Genomic DNA, 19,493 nt, shown 5'->3' on the forward strand with positions numbered 1-19,493 from the left:
ACTGGAATCATCTTATGGGGGTTTAGTGTTCTTTACCAGCTGTTGTCTAAGTGGGCTCAGTACATGGCAGGTTTGGCTGGATAGGAAGATGGTTCATTGGCTAGGTTGACGTTTGATGTTTTGACTTGTGAAGTTGGTCCATTGGCCAGTTGACTTGTAAAGTTGGTCTGTTGGCCAGTTGACTTGTGAAGATGGTTCATCGGCCAGTTGACTTGTGGAGTTGGTTCATTGGCCAGTTGTCTTGTAAAGTTGGTCTGTTGGCCAGTTGACTTGTGAAGATGGTTCATCGGCCAGTTGACTTGTGAAGATGGTTCATTAGCTAGTTAACTTGTGAAGTTGGTTCATTTGCCAGTTGACTTGTGAAGTTGGTTCATTGGCCAGGTGACTTGTGAAGTTGGTTCATCGGCCAGTTGACTTGTGAAGATGGTATGTAACAGGTGGACTAATTACAGTAAATTTTTGGGGCATGTTGTTACAGTAAAAATTTGTATTAAATTTTTTGGCTTTTAAAAAGACATCAACTGAATAATGAATTGTCACAGATTATGATGTTTTCCCATTCATGTAAATATACATGAGTTTATTAATGTAGTGCATACACACAGTAACTGGTTGCCTCAGGCAACAGATTTACACATTTATCAATATTTTGTACTGCCTTATTCCTTGATTAAAGTTGTTGTAACTTAATTAAACAAATTAAAATATTTCTATATGAATGTATACTGTGTTCTGGATTGTTAGAAAAGCCAATTACATTTTATTTTATGTCCAATTAATGAATTTTACCTAGAGGCTGAATAAAGCCAGGCAAAAAAATTAGGTTCTCTCTCTGTTGACTTGGGGGTCATGTAGAAATGACGTGTTGTGCTTAGGAATAGAATGGGGTTAAGATTTGGGTAGAATGGGGTTAAGATTTGGGTAGAATGGGGTTAAGATTTGGGGTGGAATGAGGTTAAGATTTGGGGTGGAATGGGGTTAAGATTTGGGGTGGAATGGGATTAAGATTTGGGGTGGAATGGGGTTAAGATTTGGGGTGGAATGGGATTAAGATTTGGGGTGGAATGGGGTTAAGATTTGGGGTGGAATGAGGTTAAGATTTGGGGTGGAATGGGGTTAAGATTTGGGGTGGAATGGGATTAAGATTTGGGGGGGAATGGGGTTAAGATTTGGGGTGGAATGGGGTTAAGATTTGGGGTGGAATGGGGTTAAGATTTGAGTAGAATATTGGGGTTAAGGCTTGATATAGAATGGGGTTATAAGGGTAGAATGGGGTTAAGACTTGGGATAAAACGGGGTTAAAACTTGGGGTAGAATGGGTTTAAAACTTTGGGACGAAGGTGTGTCAAGAAATTATTTTTTTTAAAAACCTAGATAATTTGCATTTTGGAAACCTTTCCGGGGATGTGTGGACTGAATTGTGCGACGTCACTTATGGTAGGGGTGTGACTTTAGGTGCCAGTGCTCAAGACAATAGGGTAAAAATCTGCTAAAATATCGTGACCTCTTGTATGGACCGCCCTGCCATTGAGATGCGATGTTTGACCGAACGTCTCATGTTAGTGGTAGTAGTTGTGTCACCGGGGTAGATCTGCTCTGTCAAACGTCAGATTTACCTAATGCTTTGTTGGATCAGCTAGGTCAAAATGTCCCACGAAGAAATACGTCAGGTCAAGATGACCTACGAGGAGGTCATGTCAAGATGATCTAGGAAAATAAGGTCAGGTCAAGCTGACCTAAAAATACACATAATCCTTTTTAAACAATAAACTAAGATCAGTAACTCATTGAAATGAGTTTTTTTTATTTCTATATCAGCTTATCTACCCCTAATCTTCCACACACCCCCTCCCCTCTCCTCACTGTCCGGTTAGTTCAAGGCCACCTTTGACGTCTGCGCTGAGCCTTTATTGCTGTCCACCTTATTGCTGTCCGGCATCACCGACTGTCTCTTCTTGCTCTCCAACGGCTTACCCCCCACGGGGCTGACATTCGCGGTCCCGGGCTCCTTCTTGACGTCATCCTGTTTGGAGTCGGACGGCTTTGGGCCTGTTTTGGGCGACATCAGACGTAAGGTGGCGTCCGTGTCGGATCCGGGCGTGCCGGAACTCGAGCTCGTCGATGACGCGCGGTCCATGGGCACGGCGTTGGCTGCTTTAGAGGCGGATTCGGACATTTTGCTGACCGGAAATTTCCACGGGAATTTCTCGCCGCGCGGGTCGAGCGAGACGATCTCCCGCCCGTTGAGGGTGATTGGTTTGAACGTGGCCGCGTCTATAAATAGCAACACGGGGATTCCCCTGATTCCAAATTCGGCAGCGACCGCTTCCTGTGAATGAGCAAACAATTGATGATAAAAGAGAATAGGGTCAACAGTTTGGTTAGCCGTACCACTCCAGTATATAATTGCTTTATAAACGAAATCATAAACGTAATACGAAACCACACATCGATTCTTCGTGTAATTAAAATCTTAATCTCCGCATGGTTATCGTGAGTTCGAAACCCTCTTAATTGACCACAAGGTTACCAAGCTCATAACTCCAACCAGCTTATGATAGCAACCAGGATATGATGCCAACTCGCCTATAAAAAACAACACACTTATAACACCAAACCAATTTGTGACATCAACCCGCTTATGACGCCAACCTGCATTTTACCCCAACCCGCTCACACACTAACTCACTTAAAACTGCAACCCGCTTATGACACCAACCCACTTATAACACCAGCCCACTTATAATACCAACCCATTTATGACACCAACCCGCTTATAACACCAACCCACTTACAACACCAACCACCATATATTTATGACACCAGCCCGCTAATAACGCTAATAACGCCAACCCACTTATAATACCAACCCATGTATGACACCGACCCACTTAAGACACCAACCCGCATTTTACACCAACCACCGTATAGAATACCAACCCGTTTTTCTGAATCATTAAAGTCAATAGCCAACCACGGCATCTTGGAGAAGTATTGCTTGAAGGACAACTCGTTGTAGTCGAAGCTGACGAAGACCACCTCGAACTGTTTGCCGGCACGCTTGACCTCGTCATAGAGCAGGTTCAGCTGGGGGGTGAACATCTTGCACGGGGGGCACCAGTTGGCTGCAAAGTACAGGCCTGGGGGTGGGGGTGGGATGGGGGGGGTGAACATCTTGCACGGGGGGCACCAGTTGGCTGCAAAGTACAGGCCTGGGGGTGGGGGTGGGATGGGGGGGTGAACATCTTGCACGGGGGGCACCAGTTGGCTGCAAAGTACAGGCCTGGGGGTGGGGGTGGGGTGGGGGGGAGTGGGGGGTGAAAATCTTGCACGGGGGGCACCAGTTGGCTGCAAAGTACAGGCCTGGGGGTGGGGGGGGGGGGAGTGGGGGTGGGGGGTGAACATCTTACACGGGGGGCACCAGTTGGCTGCAAAGTACAGGCCTGGGGGTGGGGGTGGGATGGGGGGGTGAACATCTTGCACGGGGGGCACCAGTTGGCTGCAAAGTACAGGCCTGGGGGTGGGGGTGGGGTGGGGGGGAGTGGGGGGTGAAAATCTTGCACGGGGGGCACCAGTTGGCTGCAAAGTACAGGCCTGGGGGTGGGGGGGGGAGTGGGGGTGGGGGGTGAACATCTTACACGGGGGGCACCAGTTGGCTGCAAAGTACAGGCCTGGGGGGTGGGGTGGGGGTGGGGGGGTGAACATCGTACACGGGGGGCACCAGTTGGCTGCAAAGTACAGGCCTGGGGGGTGGGGGGTGGGGGGGTGGGGGGTGAACATCTTACACGGGGGGCACCAGTTGGCTGCAAAGTACAGGCCTGGGGGTGGGGGGGGGGAGTGGGGGGGGTGAACATCTTACACGGGGGGCACCAGTTGGCTGCAAAGTACAGGCCTGGGGGGGGGGAGTGGGGGTGGGGGGTGAACATCTTACACGGGGGGCACCAGTTGGCTGCAAAGTACAGGCCTGGGGGGGGTGAACATCTTACATGGGGGGCACCAGTTGGCTGCAAAGTACAGACCTGGGGGGTGGGGGTGGGGTGGGGTGAACATCTTACATGGGGGGCACCAGTTGGCTGCAAAGTACAGGCCTAGGGGGTGGGGGGTGGGGGAGGGGGTGAACATCTTACATGGGGGGCACCAGTTGGCTGCAAAGTACAGGCCTGGGGGTGGGGGGTGGAGGGGGGAGGGGGGGTGAACATCTTACACGGGGGGCATCAGTTGGCTGCAAAGTACAGGCCTGGGGGGTGGGGGGGGTGAACATCTTACACGGGGGGGCACCAGTGTGGGGGGGGGGGGGGGTATATGACAGTGTTGGGGGTGGTGGTGGTGAACATCTTACATGGTTACATCAGTTGGCTGCAAAGTGCAGGGGGGGGGACGACGTGATAGTTGGGGTTTTTTTGGGGGGGGTGAACATCTTACCTCAGGATACCAGTTGGCTACAAAGTACAGGCCTATCGTGCTATTGTGGGGGGGGGGGGGGTATATGATAGTTGGTGATGGGCGGGGACGAAACACTTATACGGGGGGGGGGTGCACCAATTGGCTGCAAAATACAAGTCTAGTGGAGGCACAGTTTAGGCCTAGACACATAACAACTAATAGATTAAAGGGGGGTAGTAATCAGGGGCGTAGCGAGGGGGGGGGGGGCGGGGGTGCGGACCGCACCGGGTGACACCATTTAGGGGGGTGACACCAAGGCAAAAAATAGCAAAATATATAGAGAAAAACTCGAGGGGGGTGCAAATCGAAAGTTTGAGGGGGGGGGGGTGCAAATCGAAAATTTGAAAGTTTGTCCCTGGGAAGGGTCTCTATGCCTCTGGGGGGGGGGGGGGTGACACCATTAAGTGCCGCACCGGGTGACACCCGACCTCGCTACGCCACTGGTAGTAATCTTGTATAGGAGGGGGTGGGCATAGTTTGACGTATATTTTTTTTAGTAGAATTTAAATAGAGAGATGCCTGAAATAAACTCCCTGTCCCCTAGAAGACCCAAGATACCCCCCCCCCATCACGAATATATAGACGGAACCTCCCCCCTCACAAACTGTACTCACCTATAATCCCCTCCTTGCCTTCGTCAACAGCTAGCGCCACTGGGCTGATACTGTCGCCGCTGGATTTCTTCAAGACGTCTCCCAGCAACATCTCCAAAGGATGGGCTTTCTTCTTCTTCTTACCCCCCTCAGTTTTTTTACTCAGTCCGCGGGTCGAGTGGGAGCTCGCATTTTTAGCCATCCACCTTACTTTAACCTAATCTTACAACAACAAAAAAACTTCAACCCTAGGAGCTTAAACTTTATAGAAATGTTTTTTAACTTTCTAAAAAATGACGTCATTTCCTGGGTTAATATTATCATTGTGAAAATCCGATTTAAAATTAGCAACTTAAAAAGTATTATCATTTTGGTATTATAAAGAATTTGACTATCAAGCTTTGTGTTAATTTGTTAGCAGTTAAACCCGAAGGCTTATTAATTAATACACACACATACAGTGTTTCTTCCAGAATTTTTTTCTCGTTGGGGGGGGGGGGGCACTTGTTAAAAGTATATATTTTCTGTATAAATTCCATTTCATTGGGGGGGGGGGGGGGTAGAAGAGATGCCTGGAAGAAACTCTGCACACATAAACATGGGGCAGGCGAAGTTCATCTGTTTCAGGGACCTCGGCAGCACTATGCCCAGACGCCTTTGTTTTTTCTAATGTGAGTTCAATCTTCTTAAACCCAGATTCGAACTCGCTAACTATACTGGCAGTATAGCTCTCTACTGCCACATTTATTAATTAATACAAGCTAATTATCAAATAAAACAAGGTTTTTTTTCAAAGAAAAAATCTGGTAGGTGTTGGAAGACTCTTTGGAGTTACAACGTTATCTCAATTAATTACACATTACTCTCTACACTCTCTATTCTTCTTAATTGTTTGTTTATCTCTTGTCTTCCGTCTTCCTCCGTAAGCACTGGCAATGTCTATCTCCTTCTTGTTGAAACTTATCCGGTACCCCCCCCCCCTCCCCTAATACAACTAGAGTTGTATATATCTCGCTACAGCAAAGAGAATCCGCCACTACTCTTCCCATCCCCACCACAGCCCCCCCCCCCCCCTCACACATACATAATAACCTTACAATTCACTAAATTTTGACTTGATGATATGCCCAATCAAGTATCAGAACGTTAACTTAAAAGGTTTCAGAGCTTATCACCAGAGATAAGGACATCTGTAACGAAATATTTCAACCGATGAAAGACGCCTATCAACTGTACTTGACCACTCCCAATAGCCAACACCTATTTCTGATAACAAAATTCCACTTTGCCCCCTCCCCTCTATTGACCACATGCATGTTTCTCGTTTCCCTCGACGCTAGCCTCCGGCGAGATGAAAGAAAACCTCAGCTCCTCCTATCAGCGTGAAGTGGTAGACATACCCAGAGCTCAGGGGGAAGGGGGGGGGGGGGTTATGGAAGGTAGACAAATCACCCCCCGAGGTGATAACACCTGACAATAATACACCTGGATCAGAGCCCCCCACAAATGAAGGGTTGAATAGCAAACATGGGGGCTGAAGTGGTCTAATAACCCTCCCCCATCCCGGGGCATCCTTCCTTCTGTATACACTCGACATAATACTTAAGCAAATAGGGGGGGGGAGGAACTCCACTTAAACCACGCCTTTCAGTAAGTATTGCTCACGTGCTACAGAAATATGTTTTTATTTTACTTATCCAACCCCGTTAATAATTTCCAGATCTTATAGTGACAAAATTCGATCATTGTTTAGCCTACACAAATTTAAAACATGAAAACACACAAAAAAATTCGTGATTATCCAAGGGGAAAAACTCAATTCATATTATTTAAAGCAAAAGAATAAATGCAGTTTTTTCCCTTTGTTTGACCGATGTGCCTCAAACCTTTAGCAAAAAAAAAAAAAAAAACAACAATACCGGCATTTGACTATAAAAAGCTAATTTACAGCTGATTTTATTGACAGTGGTGATTAACATGCATTACAATTGTTACCACGTTACCGGTCAACACACGGCCATTTTATATTTTTGTAATTTCAAATTATGTTTAATTAAACGAAAAAAAACCCAACATCATTACAAAAATTGATTATTTCGAATTTAGCTAACTAATGATTTATTTAATTTACCCTTTTAATAAGGCGGCTGGTTTTTGCTACATTTTCTAAAATATAATGACTAATTATAATAATTGTTTGCAAATTGGCGACAAATCGTCTAAAAAGCCCATCATTTTTATTTTTTTTACTTTTCTATCTTTAGGCCTATTCTATAAATGTTTCTATTAATACTTTTACAAATGAAAATATTTAATAATAACGAAAGCTAACATTTTAATTTCAAACAATAAAAATAGTTTCTGACCAAGCGCTAAGTTTAAAAAAAAGTTTTTCCATGTTCGTCCGTAGTGTTTTTTTTAAAAATAATAGACCTAAATTAAAAATACCTGTTTCATAATACTGGCAGTTAGAAATAAAGTAAATTAAATACCATAGGCGGACATATTTCTGCCTAAGATTTTAATACAACAAGTTGAATATTTAAAAATGTACTAAAACTATTATTCTCCCCCCCCCCCCCCCTCCCTTTTTAAAAAAAAAAAAAACTTTTAAAAATGTCCACATCAAATTTATTTTATTTCAATTTTAAAAATAGCTACGCATAAAAAACATTCTAATCTAAAATCTAATTTTATTTAAAATACCATCTAACGCATATAAATACATTTCTTTCCTTTCAGTTAATTCTTTTAGAGTTAGAAAAAAATTTAACTACTTTGTAAATTAAAAAAATAAAAAGTCCTTCCATTAGTCTAATCAGACCGACGACGGGCCTTGAAGCTACTTGCCTGTGCTGCATTGATTCATCATAGCCAGTTGTAGCCTGGTAGCCGGGATGTGCGGTTGTTTATTTTTGTTGTGTGAAAACAGATGTCCACAGTCCACCCCACCACCCCCACCACCTCTTACAACAACGACATTCTTTGTCCACTTAAAAATCTTCACCGGCAGACGTGGGAATCGTAGCTCTGGTTTTCATTGGCTGAAAAAATTACGCATGCGCGACGACTCCTCGTTCGAGTAGCAAACAAAACACAGGTGCACCGAAGACTGGTAGGTAAACACGTTTGTCTACCTTTACTTCACTTACACGGATTTAATTAGATCACTTAAAAGGGATACATTTGTGATTTTAGTGTTTAGTTGTGGATTAATTCTTGTGGATTACTTATTTTTCGCTCTGTTCGCGGATCACCTGTCGGAGAAAAAAATTGTGCTAGTTTTTTTTCTTTCTTGGTCCACAATTCTCTTGTTTGAGGAAACAGCTTCTTTCATTCTCGTGTCGCTGTGTCAGCCAGATACCGAGGACTGTGTCGTGTGCTTTTTTTTTTCTAATGTCACCGCTCCTAGTTTCACCTTAGTGGTGAAGATTGTGTTTCAATGGGAAAAGATTTGGATATTCTTCAGGCTGTGAAAGACAATGACCAGGCGAGTTTACAAAAGCTGTTGCAAAAGGCCTCGAAGCAGGCGAAAAACAGTAAGTTTGTTTTGATTTGATAGCCTATAAATTAAAATTATAATTAGGTCTATAGGGCCTAATCTGGCCTAAAATCTAGTCAGATTTTAAATTATGGCTGTTTTAATAAGTTTTAGATAGATTAGACCAATCAGTAAAAAGTTCTTTAATTTAATTATAGGCCCTACTTAGAGGTCTACAGTTACTGCTCTATTTTTTTTTAGTTCTAGGAGGCCTAAATACTAAGTGCCCCAACTAGTATTGTGTAATTAAAGCCTAGAATCGGCCTAGCCATATCTCTAATTTAATTAGTAGGCCCAAAAATGTATGAAGCTAGTATTAAAACCAGTAGTCCTATAGGACATACACAAGTTTTAAGTCGTATTTTTATGGATAAACCTTTATTTAGACTATGTCACTATATGCCTAATCTATAACTATATACCTAGTATATTTTTAATTGTTTTATATTCATGCTAAATTTTGAACCCCGCAAATTATTTTTAAAGTTACAGTTTAGTTGTATGCCTATAATATCGAATATGTTGATGTAATGCAAAACATTGTCAACATATAGTTCAACGAAGGCCTGCATTATAATGTTAAAAAATGTTATAGAACTGGGCCTAATTACTTGAATTAGCTTACATTAAACATCAGTCATCATGACATTAGGCATATTTGTAAATATAGGCCTATCATCTGCTGATTCAATCTTTCAATCAACTTTTACTAATTTTTATTTTTACCATACCTGCACATAGAGACTAAAAATAAAGAACACTAGTAAGAAAACCAATAAATCAATTTTCTATCCTCTTCCCATGACTAACTGTAAGTTAAATTTAGCACATATCAGATGTTATCGTGACGAAATAAAGCTGTTGTCTTTCCTCTATGCAGACATAATAATTGTTGTGTTAAGCTTATTGATCATCTAACCTGTACAATGTTTATGTTTTCGATAGAAAAAAAAAGAATGCTATAGGCCTAATTAATACACATTCTAATATATATTCGTGTATCGTATTCTGGCTAAATCTTGTTAGTCACCACCCCCCCCCCCCCCCTCTCAAGGTCTCTTTATCCAAAACTATCCGGGCCTGCTTCAAATGCGTCACCTCCCCTTTTGTGACTAATCTTGTTTTGAAAAGAAGAAAAATCCGACTCAGCATCTGTTTGATGGCTTCGCGTGTCGTGTCATCATTCTATGTGTGTGTGATGTCATCATTCCGCGTGTGACCTCATCTCGCGCGCTGGTAAACATACGGCACTCTCTTCACTTGTGTACTCTCTAAGCCGCGTCGTTTGAAGTGTAAACAAAGTTTTAAATAACAAAATCTAAACCTGTTTTACAGGATATTGATAATTTTTTTTTGAGCTGCCTGAAATAAATCAAAACCAACAACATAGTCCAGACAATTGATTTGCTGATAATCAAAATTCAGATTGTATAGCTAAGCCATCTGTTTTAGAGTTTATAGCAAACATCAAATCGATATAATAGATTAATATGAACTTATGGTATGGTACGTCTAAGCCAAGTGTACGTCGTTTAATCAATACGTCCAGTACTAATAGCACTGACCTTATTTATTTATTTAGGACATTTTTTTGCTGGACAAAAGATGGACACAACGTGTTGCTTGACCTTTATAATGGTCAATATAACCCTGGCGATGGTCAACTATATGATAGAAGTCTGAATCGACCTGTACCTGTGCTAGTTTGTATGCATGTGTGCCGGCATTGTGGTTTTTCTTTCAGGCATCTCTGTTACGTTACGTTTGCCTGTCGTCCCTACTGGGACATAGACCGCTGACAAAAGCTTTCCAGACGTCTCTGTCCAGGGCTAGTCTCTCCCATCTCTGTTGGAGAACAAAATTCTGAAAGAAACTCTGAGTGTGTTGCTTCTCTTATGTCGGGATTGTAATGTGGTCGAGATTTGAATTGTGAGAACTTTGTTTATATTTTAGAATTAAATTGAAACTGTGTTTTATTATAATGCATGTTCGCCTCGATAACCCGAAAGTCCCGAGTTTATTGCCATTAACCATTCCCTAGGACGTCTTACGGTGTGTAACATTTGCAGTATTTTATCGGGGTTCATGCGGCCTGCTGATATCAAGGAGGTCTTGGAAAACTCATGACGTTTTTTAAAATTGTAAAAAATAAAATAAAATGTATGTTTTACCGCTGTGATTACACATGAAGATAAAACTATAAATTATATTTTTTCTTCTAACTTTCACTCATTGTTATCATAAAGTTATAGACTCACCGAGACCTGTTTTAGAATCAATCTGTTGTCCGCCTTTTAAAATTTGCCTCGAGTATCATTTTATCTAGTACACTCTCGTCATAAGGACACCAGAAACTTTAAACTAACCTTAATTAATTAAAAAAAAATCCGCTACGTGTAATTTATTTTAAGACTTTAAACTCAAAGACTTATCACATCCGGATAAGTTTCGTTTTTTAGGTCTCTTAACGTTTTCCCGTACCGTCAATTCACCGGCGCTCAGGCCGGCAATTAACCGGAATTTTTTTTTTTCTCTGTTTATCTCAAGACGTGAAGTTATACACGCGGACAGACAATGTGCAGACGTTAACCTTTGGTCTAATTAGATGACCTTTTAACGGGGATTCCCTGTAGTATTAATGACGCAGGAATAGTGTATACTTGTTGGTTAGACTCTACGGATGTTGTATGTCATTTGATATACGGTTGTTGGATGCATGCCGATAAAACATATGTCCTGTGCAGCTTCCTTTACAACAACCTAGCTGATTTTAGACATAACTTCTTGAGTATAGGTGGTTTGAAAACCTTAAAAAATACCGTATACTTTTTAAAACAACCCACCCCAGTTAACGTTTTAGTCATGCTGTCTTCATAGTGCTAGTCATGCTGTCTTCATAGCCCTAGATCTTGTCCTTGAAGCCCGGTATTGCCCTTATAGTCGTGTGCTGCCCTTATAGTCGTGTGTTGCCCTTAAAGCCCGGTATTGCCCTTATAGTCGTGTGTTGCCCTTCAAGTGTGTGTTTGTGTTCCTGAGTGTCTGCCGCGTACTCGTGTTGTAGTGGGGTCAGTTGTCTAAGTTCTAGTCTCCCAACGCCTATCAGTCATGTCAGTTGCCTGATTACTTTTTTGCCTTCCCTTCCCTAATGCTGCGACATTGGTCAGAGGCTACGCTTCTTCAGCTACCTCTGCCCACAGTTCAAATCCTCGGCCATGTCATTCCAGCATTCCTTATTTTCCTTCTCGACATCTTCCATTTTTTTTTTTAATTCAATTACTTTTATTACTTACCTAGATGTGTCGTTGTGTGGTTGCTAAAAGTTTGTGTTTAACCTACCCACACTTTTTCTTGTTTGCTGATCTCCCCGAGGCGCCTCATTAATTATTTCTGCGCCTCTTCCATTAGGACCCACGACAAAAAGGGCCAAAGTATAAATCTACGTAGTTGTCCAGTTTTTAAAAGTACGTTAAATAAATATTTCGTGTGGGCAACGGCGGGTGTGTCGGAAAATCCCCCTTCTAGAACCCCCTGAGTCATTTTAATTTTATTCTATTCAAGTAAGCCACGAGTAAGAAAACTCGTGGTGTTCTGTAATTGATGTTATCAGCGTAAAGCACACTCGAGACATACCTTTACCGACGGCTTACGAGACTTATGGCGAGGTCGATTTGATCTGGTGAATAGAAATTCCTTAAGCTTTGATAATACTAGAGGTCACGCTGGTTTTTCTCCCCTTCTTCTCTCTCTCTGACGACAGGATAATACAGATAATGCTATTGAGAAACCTGCAGTAGGTAATTAACGAGGATTAATTGATCCGAGGGCGGTGTCTGAGAATGCCAGAGTTGAAAAACTTGCCCGCGGCCCTCGGCTTTTGCTTGTCCTACACGTTTTATCCTCCATGTTCGTTGGTCGAGGGAATAAATCACACGAGTTTTTTTGTCCTGTTAAACACGTCACTGTGCTTTCAACAAAGAGGTCGTTTTGAGGTTAATAAGGTGTAGACAACAACTCCCATGGTGGCGCCCCACCCCTTCTCATAACGACAAGAGATTTGACTCAGACCATATACTTGAACTGATTAGATAATGCATTAACGCAAATATATGCCTGTTGTTACTTATTTCCTGTTAGATCAATATGTTTTAATTTTAGGTTTAAAAAAAAAACAACTAAATTGTTATTTGGCTGTTTATTTATTTATGTAACACCCTAGCTGATTGCCTAGATCTACCCGATGTCACACGATTCACACACTATGCTGTCCAAGGCTACTTCAATCTAAACTCAAGTTTCATGTGTTGGTTGTCCAGTCGACATTATTTCCGTGGTCAGCATATGTAGCCCAGTCGTCTATCAATCAATAAAAAAGAAATGTAGTTCAAATTATTCTCTCTTACGCGTGTCTATCAAAACCCCTTATCAAATGGGGGAATAGCGAATAATAAAAACTTCGGGGTGGCGTAGCAAATCATTTCACCAAGTATGTGCAGGTATGAAACGTTGACATTCTTAACTAACGACATGTATTTTTGTGGAATGATAGATAGTGTGTACACCCAACAACTCGCGATAGCGTTAACTATGTTGAGATTTTTTTTTATTGTACATGTGTGTACACACGATCTACCGCCGTTGGTGTGCTCCATGCCACTCAGACGGCGTGTTGGACGCCCTCGTTGTGTTCTCGGCTTATTGATGTCACGTTCCCCTTTTTCCTTTGTTGTCCCTGAAACATGATAATCAAATTATTTTGTACGCTGGGGGTGTGGGGGGAGCAGGTGAACGCAGGCCATGCTGTTTCACAATGCTGAACTAGGCCTGGCTAACCTTGAAGATCAGATAATGTCCAGTTTCCTTTTGTGTACAAAATAGAGTACCCGTCGGCTTTATTCGGTCTAGCTGGTTATGGAATAAATATTGAAATTGTTAGGAACGGTCGGGTACGATAGGGATAGCGGCTGTTCATTTTTATGAGTGGTCGGTCATTCTAGTCCGGTTTTCCCCGTTCGAAAGGTCAACCGGCTTTTGTCGGTTCCGCTAGAAAAAAATCTGTGCCGCAACTAAGCGTTACGGTGCTGTGGTCGTTGTTAGTAGTTCAGTGGTCAGCCTTGTCGTTCAGTGGTCAGCCTTGTAGTTCAGTGGTCAGCCTTGTAGTTCAGTGGTCAGCATGTAGTTCAGTGGTCAGCATGTAGTTCAGTGGTCTGCCTTGTAGTTCAGTGGTCAGTCTTGTAGTTCAGTGGTCAGTCTTGTAGTTCAGTGGTCAGCCTTGTAGTTCAGTGGTCAGTCTTGTAGTTCAGTGGTCAGCCTTGTAGTTCAGTGGTCAGCATGTAGTTCAGTGGTCAGCCTTGTAGTTCAGTAGTCAGCCTTGTAGTTCAGTGGTCAGCATGTAGTTCGGTGGTTAGCTTGTAGTTCACTGTTCAGCCTTGTAGTTCACTGGTCAGCCTTGTAGTTCAGTGGTCAGCCTTGTAGTTCAGTGGTCAGCTTTTAAGTTCAATAGTCAGCTGGTAAAATTTTTGATCAACTTATCTCTGAAATTCAGTATCTAAAACGTTTAACCCCCCCCCCCCCCCTCAATGCCAGCAAATTCTTCTGTCATCGTGTGCATCAAGAGAATTTAAATCGATTTGTCCAAACAGGAAGTCGTGTAAGTTGTCTCCCTGTTTAAAAAAAAAGCAGTTATCGATCTTCTCGAAAAGGAACAAAACGGGGAAATCCGTTTCAGCGACCGTTAAAAGAACCGGTAGTTGTTGGTGGAAATTATTTTAAAATAACGAATAAGTTATTCATGTACGCACACAATTTTCGCCCGACTTGTGACGTAAATAGTGTGTACGTAATGTACAGCTTCGCCATTTGTGTAAATCTGTGTCTGCGTACTTCTGTCCTTAGCATATAGATCTACCTTTAATTTATTCTTTAGACAGCGGCTCTTTTACCTGTTCAGGTGTATTTCTTTTTTATTAGTCACACCTGTTGAAAATACCTGGTTTATCGATTGGCTGACAAGATTTAAAACTATAAAAAGGCCTATTTTATTTTTAAAGTAAAGATAAAATCGTATGTTGAAAAAAAATTCACCGTTTTAAAATTGCTCTCTTGACCATTGCTGGACATAAGCAAAAAGCACACTCAGCACAATACGGACAATTAAGGTTGTCGTACTGTGGCCTGATATAATTTTAAACTGCAGAGGCTGGGTCTGTCAAGGGGTGCGTGACGGTGGATCGATCGTTGAAATTTCCTCACGACTTGAAGTTGACACTGGGTATTTTTAGTGTCCAAATACCACATGTGTTCTCTATATGGTTCCTCTATTGTGTTATTTATTCTTTTTTATCTTAGTGGTCCCAAATACCACATATGTGGTCTCTATATGGTACCTTTGTCGTGGTGTCTTTTCTTTTGTCTCTGTTGCGTCTCTGTATAATATCACATGTAGTCCATGTATTTGTAGCGCTGATGTAGTCCCTATGTCTTATGCCCTTGATACATTAAACATTTAGTTTTTTTTTTTTTAATGGAAATTTTTTTAGCAGACGTATATTTGAAACATTAAATGAGATCTCGTTAGTAATCGCTTAAAATACAAATCGAAATGTTGATTCTAATCACGAACCCATTTCACCCGGCTGTATCTGGGATAGATTTTGACCTATTAACCATTCCAACTACTCTATCACATCGAGTTAATATGACGACATACCCTCGTACAACGATCGTACAGAGATCGCTGTTTGCTCGTTTTTTCATGACCTTTGAGGTCCTCTTATTCTCGTGCGGTAAAATAAAATCTTATAAATCAATACGGATTACGTCGCGTAAACTGTAAATGTCAGAAGGGGGTATAATGCTGACACGGTGAAGCAGCCTTAAACCGGACAAGTGTCAAATGAAATATATATGTATTTATGGAATTGTATAGATGAGAATTCGGTAGCTGTTAAACGAGATAATTGTGCAATTTAAAAAATATGTTTTGCAAATGGTTGTATTAAGCAGAATCCATTATCGGTTAATAAACGTTGCTTTATGATTGTTAATAATCTTTCAAGGATGATAGTAAAAAAAAACACTTAGATATAAACAATTTTACTGCCATCTTTTTAGTACTATAAACAAAAGAACTGGCCCCGTGTGAGTACCAAAAATGCCCTCGCCACGTCCTCGGCCGTCGAATAGCACGTCGATGGTCTCCACTCGTCAAAAGATCGATCATTATAATGATGGGGTGAGGGGTAGTGGGGGAGTGAGTTCTCGCTCGTGGAAAGAAGCGTTTGAAATATTTTCCCTTCGATTCCTTGTATAATTCCTCTTTCTTTTTCTCCTTTAACCCCCCCCCCCCCCCAACCCCCTCCTTAATACTCCTCCCATCACCCTCCATGCCTTCTCTCTTGTTCTTTTTGAAGCTATCATATATCCCCCTCCGGGGGAATAATGATGATTGTGATTGTCAGTAGTGGAATTTCTTAACATCTCCATCGCATAAACCGGAGATGGATTGTTTATTAGCAACTCTTCCAATAGAAACGGCCCATCTTCCCGAGTCATATCCCTCAACTAGCCACCAGTGTTTGCTTCAATTCGCCCTCGATTCCCGATCGTGTCGGATGCAAAGTTGTTGCACTCGTTATTATGATACCGACTCGTGCAGTCCTCGGGAAGATGATGCTTTATATTTTCCATTGAAATCCTCGTGGGGGAACCACGCTGCTGTATATTCATATATTGTAGTGTAGTGGTGGTCTCTTTTTTTTTTAATAGCCGCGTACGGCCTTGGACACTGTGCCAAGTCAAAGAATGGAACGTGCCGCACTGATGTGTACTACAACCGCACGTGCTTTGGGGGTGTGTGTTAACACAACGCACGCTCCAAGGCAACGAGTTGCATAAAAAAAGGCTCATTTCTTCTTTTTTTTTCTCCAAGAGAAAAAAAACTATCATTGGACAGTTCCTTTGTGACCCGCGGTCACAGACTCCCCATGACTTTGATCGCGTCAGGCTGTGCTGACGCAGTTGGTAGCGACGAGGAAGGCCACCGGTTGTCCTGCCTGGACCGACGGAGCGGAATCGCCATTCGATTGTGGTAATGTTTGATTAATGCCGTGTTTAATAGAGTGCACTCCCGGACCATAATTCCCCTCGGATCAGGTATTATCAATGTGTTTAGCACGAACCGGCGCGGCTGATGTATGATTCTGTTACTGCGGTGTTAGATTTTTTTTTCGCGTTTTTTAAAAATAGTTTTTATTTTATTCATGATGTTAACGAGTATTGATTTCTGGCGTGTCTCTGTAAAATAATCAAATATTGACATAAAGAGTTTTTTCTTTTGAAAAAAATATTGTTAATTCACATTCGGTTTGTTTTGATTATTGCGAGGATTTGTTAGTCGTGCAGTCTATTTATTTTTCCTGTGTCTTTTCGGGAATGGTTTCGTTTTGGCTCACATGTTTAATTTTATAAGGATTCGTTCTTTTATTTAGTGGCATTACCATATATTGAAAGACTTGAAACAATTTGATTTTGAATTATTGTCACTTGACATGGTATTCTAGCCCATTTCTCCAAGCATTTTAAAAGTTTATTTCTTATGTGACTCCCTTTGTATTTCTTTATTTCGATGGAGTAAATATTTCAACAAGATGCATTACCTACTTAACGGCCAAGAGACAGGTAAGATTTTTCTTCAGTGTTCACATTCAGCCAATTCACCGTTTTCTCGATGTATACATCTCAGTTTTATTCTATTAAACAGCTATTACAAGCAATCGATCGTCCCACTCCCCCATCTTACTGTAAACGAGCAACGCTCGCTTTTATAGACTCGATACGCAGCTCGTTATTTGAATAATGACTCGTGTTCTAGTCGTTTGATGCATGCCGCGGTAGGGTTTCATCCATTGCTTGCGATGGGAGAGCGAGTGGAAATGGATTATAATGATGTGGCCAACACATGTTGGCGCATTAGCGGCTTGTACCATACATATTTTATCTACATATTGATACAGTCTGCTCTGTATCGGTTATTCTTATTATAGAGCTTACGTCTAGGTCAGCGTTTTCTAGGCTGAGTTGGGCTGAGTGTATCAGTTGTAGAGAGATTTTTGTCTATTTGAATGTTCTGTTTTTATCTTGACTTAGATCGATTTAGGTGAATCACTTTATTCGGCTTCGTTCATTTGAAATGTTTACTATGACTGGGATTTGTACGTTCAAATATATGAATTTTATTGGGGTTATGTCCATATTAATATATACTTTACACGGGGCTTATATTTATGCTTACCGCACAGACCACTTCTTGTGACACAGCACTGTACTAATACTGTAACTATTTCTGTATACTGTAACTATTTCTGTGTACTGTAACTATTTCTGTGTACTGTAACTATTTCTGTGTACTGTAACTATTTCTGTGTACTGTAACTAGTTCTGTATAGTGTAACTATTTCAGTGTACTGTAACTATTTCTGTGTACTGTAACTATCTCTGTGTATTGTAACTATTTCTATGTACTGTAACTAGTTCTGTGTACTGTAACTATCTCTGTGTAGTGTAACTATTTCTGTGTACTGTAACTATTTCTGTGTTCTGTAACTAGTTCTGTGTACTGTAACTAGTTCTGTGTACTGTAACTATTTCTGTGTACTGTAACTATTTCTGTGTACTGTAACTATTTCTGTGTACTGTAACTATCTCTGTGTAGTGTAACTATTTCTGTGTACTGTAACTATTTCTGTGTACTGTAACTATTTCTGTGTACTGTAACTATTTCTGTGTAGTGTAACTATTTCTGTGTACTGTAACTACTTATGTGTACTGTAACTATTTCTGTGTACTGTAACTATTTCTGTGTACTGTAACTATTTCTGTGTACTGTAACTATTTCTGTGTACTGTAACTATTTCTGTGTACTGTAACTATCTCTGTGTACTGTAACTATCTCTGTGTATTAGTCCTTGCCAACTGATTCAATAAAACGTGATCCATTATTTACTCAGGCACGCACTGTCCGCTGTATTGTATTTTAACTGTCCAGTTTAACACATTTCAACCGTCCAGAGTTACCTGACACTTCAGTCCACTCTGTTGCTACTCTGTGTAGTGTATTTGTAGTTAAAATATGGAACTGGTGAATTCACTTCGTGTTCTTTACATTTTAATACATTTCTCTTTGTAGAATGTTGTACTCGAGTTTCACTGTAAATGTACCTCTTGTAGATGTCTTACTTTCTCAAATTTTAAAGACGTACTGTTTTGGTTTAATACACTCTATTTATCTATCACACTGCAACATAAAAGGAGATCAGAATTTACGATATTATCACCCCTCAGTTGGTGATGTTAATTTTATCTGGGTAGTTTTTGTCTTTAGTTTCACACCATCAACCACACGAGTTTTATGTGAGTAATTTTTTGAGCCTGTATTTGACCAGAGGTTAGCGAGCTGCTGGCCAGTAGTGTCAATAAACACGTGAGGCATTTTAAACAAATAACTGCGGACCTTTTCAGTAAGTATACTAAAGTGTTACAGAAAAAAAAACACATGGAAATCTGTCAAATGTAATGTCCATTAAAATTCATTGATTAAAATACAGCTCCAAACGCGGCTACCAGAGCGTTTTTGTTTTAATTAAATAATTATTTAAGTGCCTGTTAACTCAAAGAATGGTTTGCCGACTCGAAGCCCCAGACGACGCTTAAAGTGTACTGAAGTTCAATATAGTAATTGCGAAAACGAGTTGCTAAAAACGTATTTCAATCCATTACAATATTATTTATTTAATAATAACGCATGCTACCATAATTGGTCATGCTCAATTAGCTAATTACCCGTTACCTAATATTAGTCATTTCACTAATTTCCTACTTTCAAAATCAAACTCCACCCCGTTTATTCTGTGCATCATCGA

General features: G+C 41.3%; 2 protein-coding genes across 3 annotated transcripts in view; one reads left to right on the top strand and one right to left on the bottom strand.

Annotated features, from left to right (window-relative positions):
- Positions 1–1,856: 1,856 nt before the first annotated feature.
- On the bottom strand, positions 1,857–7,976 carry LOC131950080 (uncharacterized). 2 transcript variants are annotated; one of them, XM_059312120.1, is made up of 4 exons: positions 7,887–7,976; positions 5,058–5,253; positions 2,941–3,140; positions 1,857–2,329 (listed from the first exon to the last, which is right to left on the bottom strand). In XM_059312120.1, exons 2-4 carry the CDS (start codon positions 5,236–5,238, stop codon positions 1,871–1,873), a joined length of 840 nt encoding a protein of 279 aa, XP_059168103.1. In that variant the 5' UTR covers positions 5,239–5,253; positions 7,887–7,976; the 3' UTR covers positions 1,857–1,870. The 2 variants fall into 2 exon arrangements, with proteins under 2 accessions (XP_059168103.1, XP_059168104.1); XM_059312121.1 differs by lacking the exon at positions 7,887–7,976 and adding an exon at positions 7,763–7,819 and having other exon boundaries at positions 5,058–5,258.
- Positions 7,977–8,129: 153 nt separating this feature from the next.
- Positions 8,130–19,493, top strand: part of LOC131950075 (uncharacterized) — a 178,245-nt gene continuing 166,881 nt past the window's right edge. The window contains exon 1 of the mRNA XM_059312111.1: positions 8,130–8,575. Within this exon, the coding sequence (XP_059168094.1) occupies positions 8,479–8,575 (97 nt within the window). The 5' untranslated portion in view covers positions 8,130–8,478. The remainder of the gene's footprint in view (positions 8,576–19,493) is intronic.

The sequence above is a fragment of the Physella acuta genome, unplaced genomic scaffold (genome assembly GCF_028476545.2).
Source record: "Physella acuta isolate Inbredline_101_S28 unplaced genomic scaffold, ASM2847654v3 ptg000733l, whole genome shotgun sequence".
Lineage (NCBI taxonomy): Eukaryota > Metazoa > Mollusca > Gastropoda > Physidae > Physella > Physella acuta.

Excerpts from the sequence above, each read along its gene's own strand:
- LOC131950080 (XM_059312120.1), bottom strand. The coding sequence starts at position 5,238 with ATGGCTAAAAATGCGAGCTCCCACTCGACCCGCGGACTGAGTAAAAAA. Across the intron at positions 3,141-5,057 it reads AGGCAAGGAGGGGATTATAG|GCCTGTACTTTGCAGCCAAC; the intron begins GTGAGTACAGTT and ends CCCCACCCCCAG. Across the intron at positions 2,330-2,940 it reads TTAATGATTCAGAAAAACGG|GAAGCGGTCGCTGCCGAATT; the intron begins GTTGGTATTCTA and ends GCTCATTCACAG.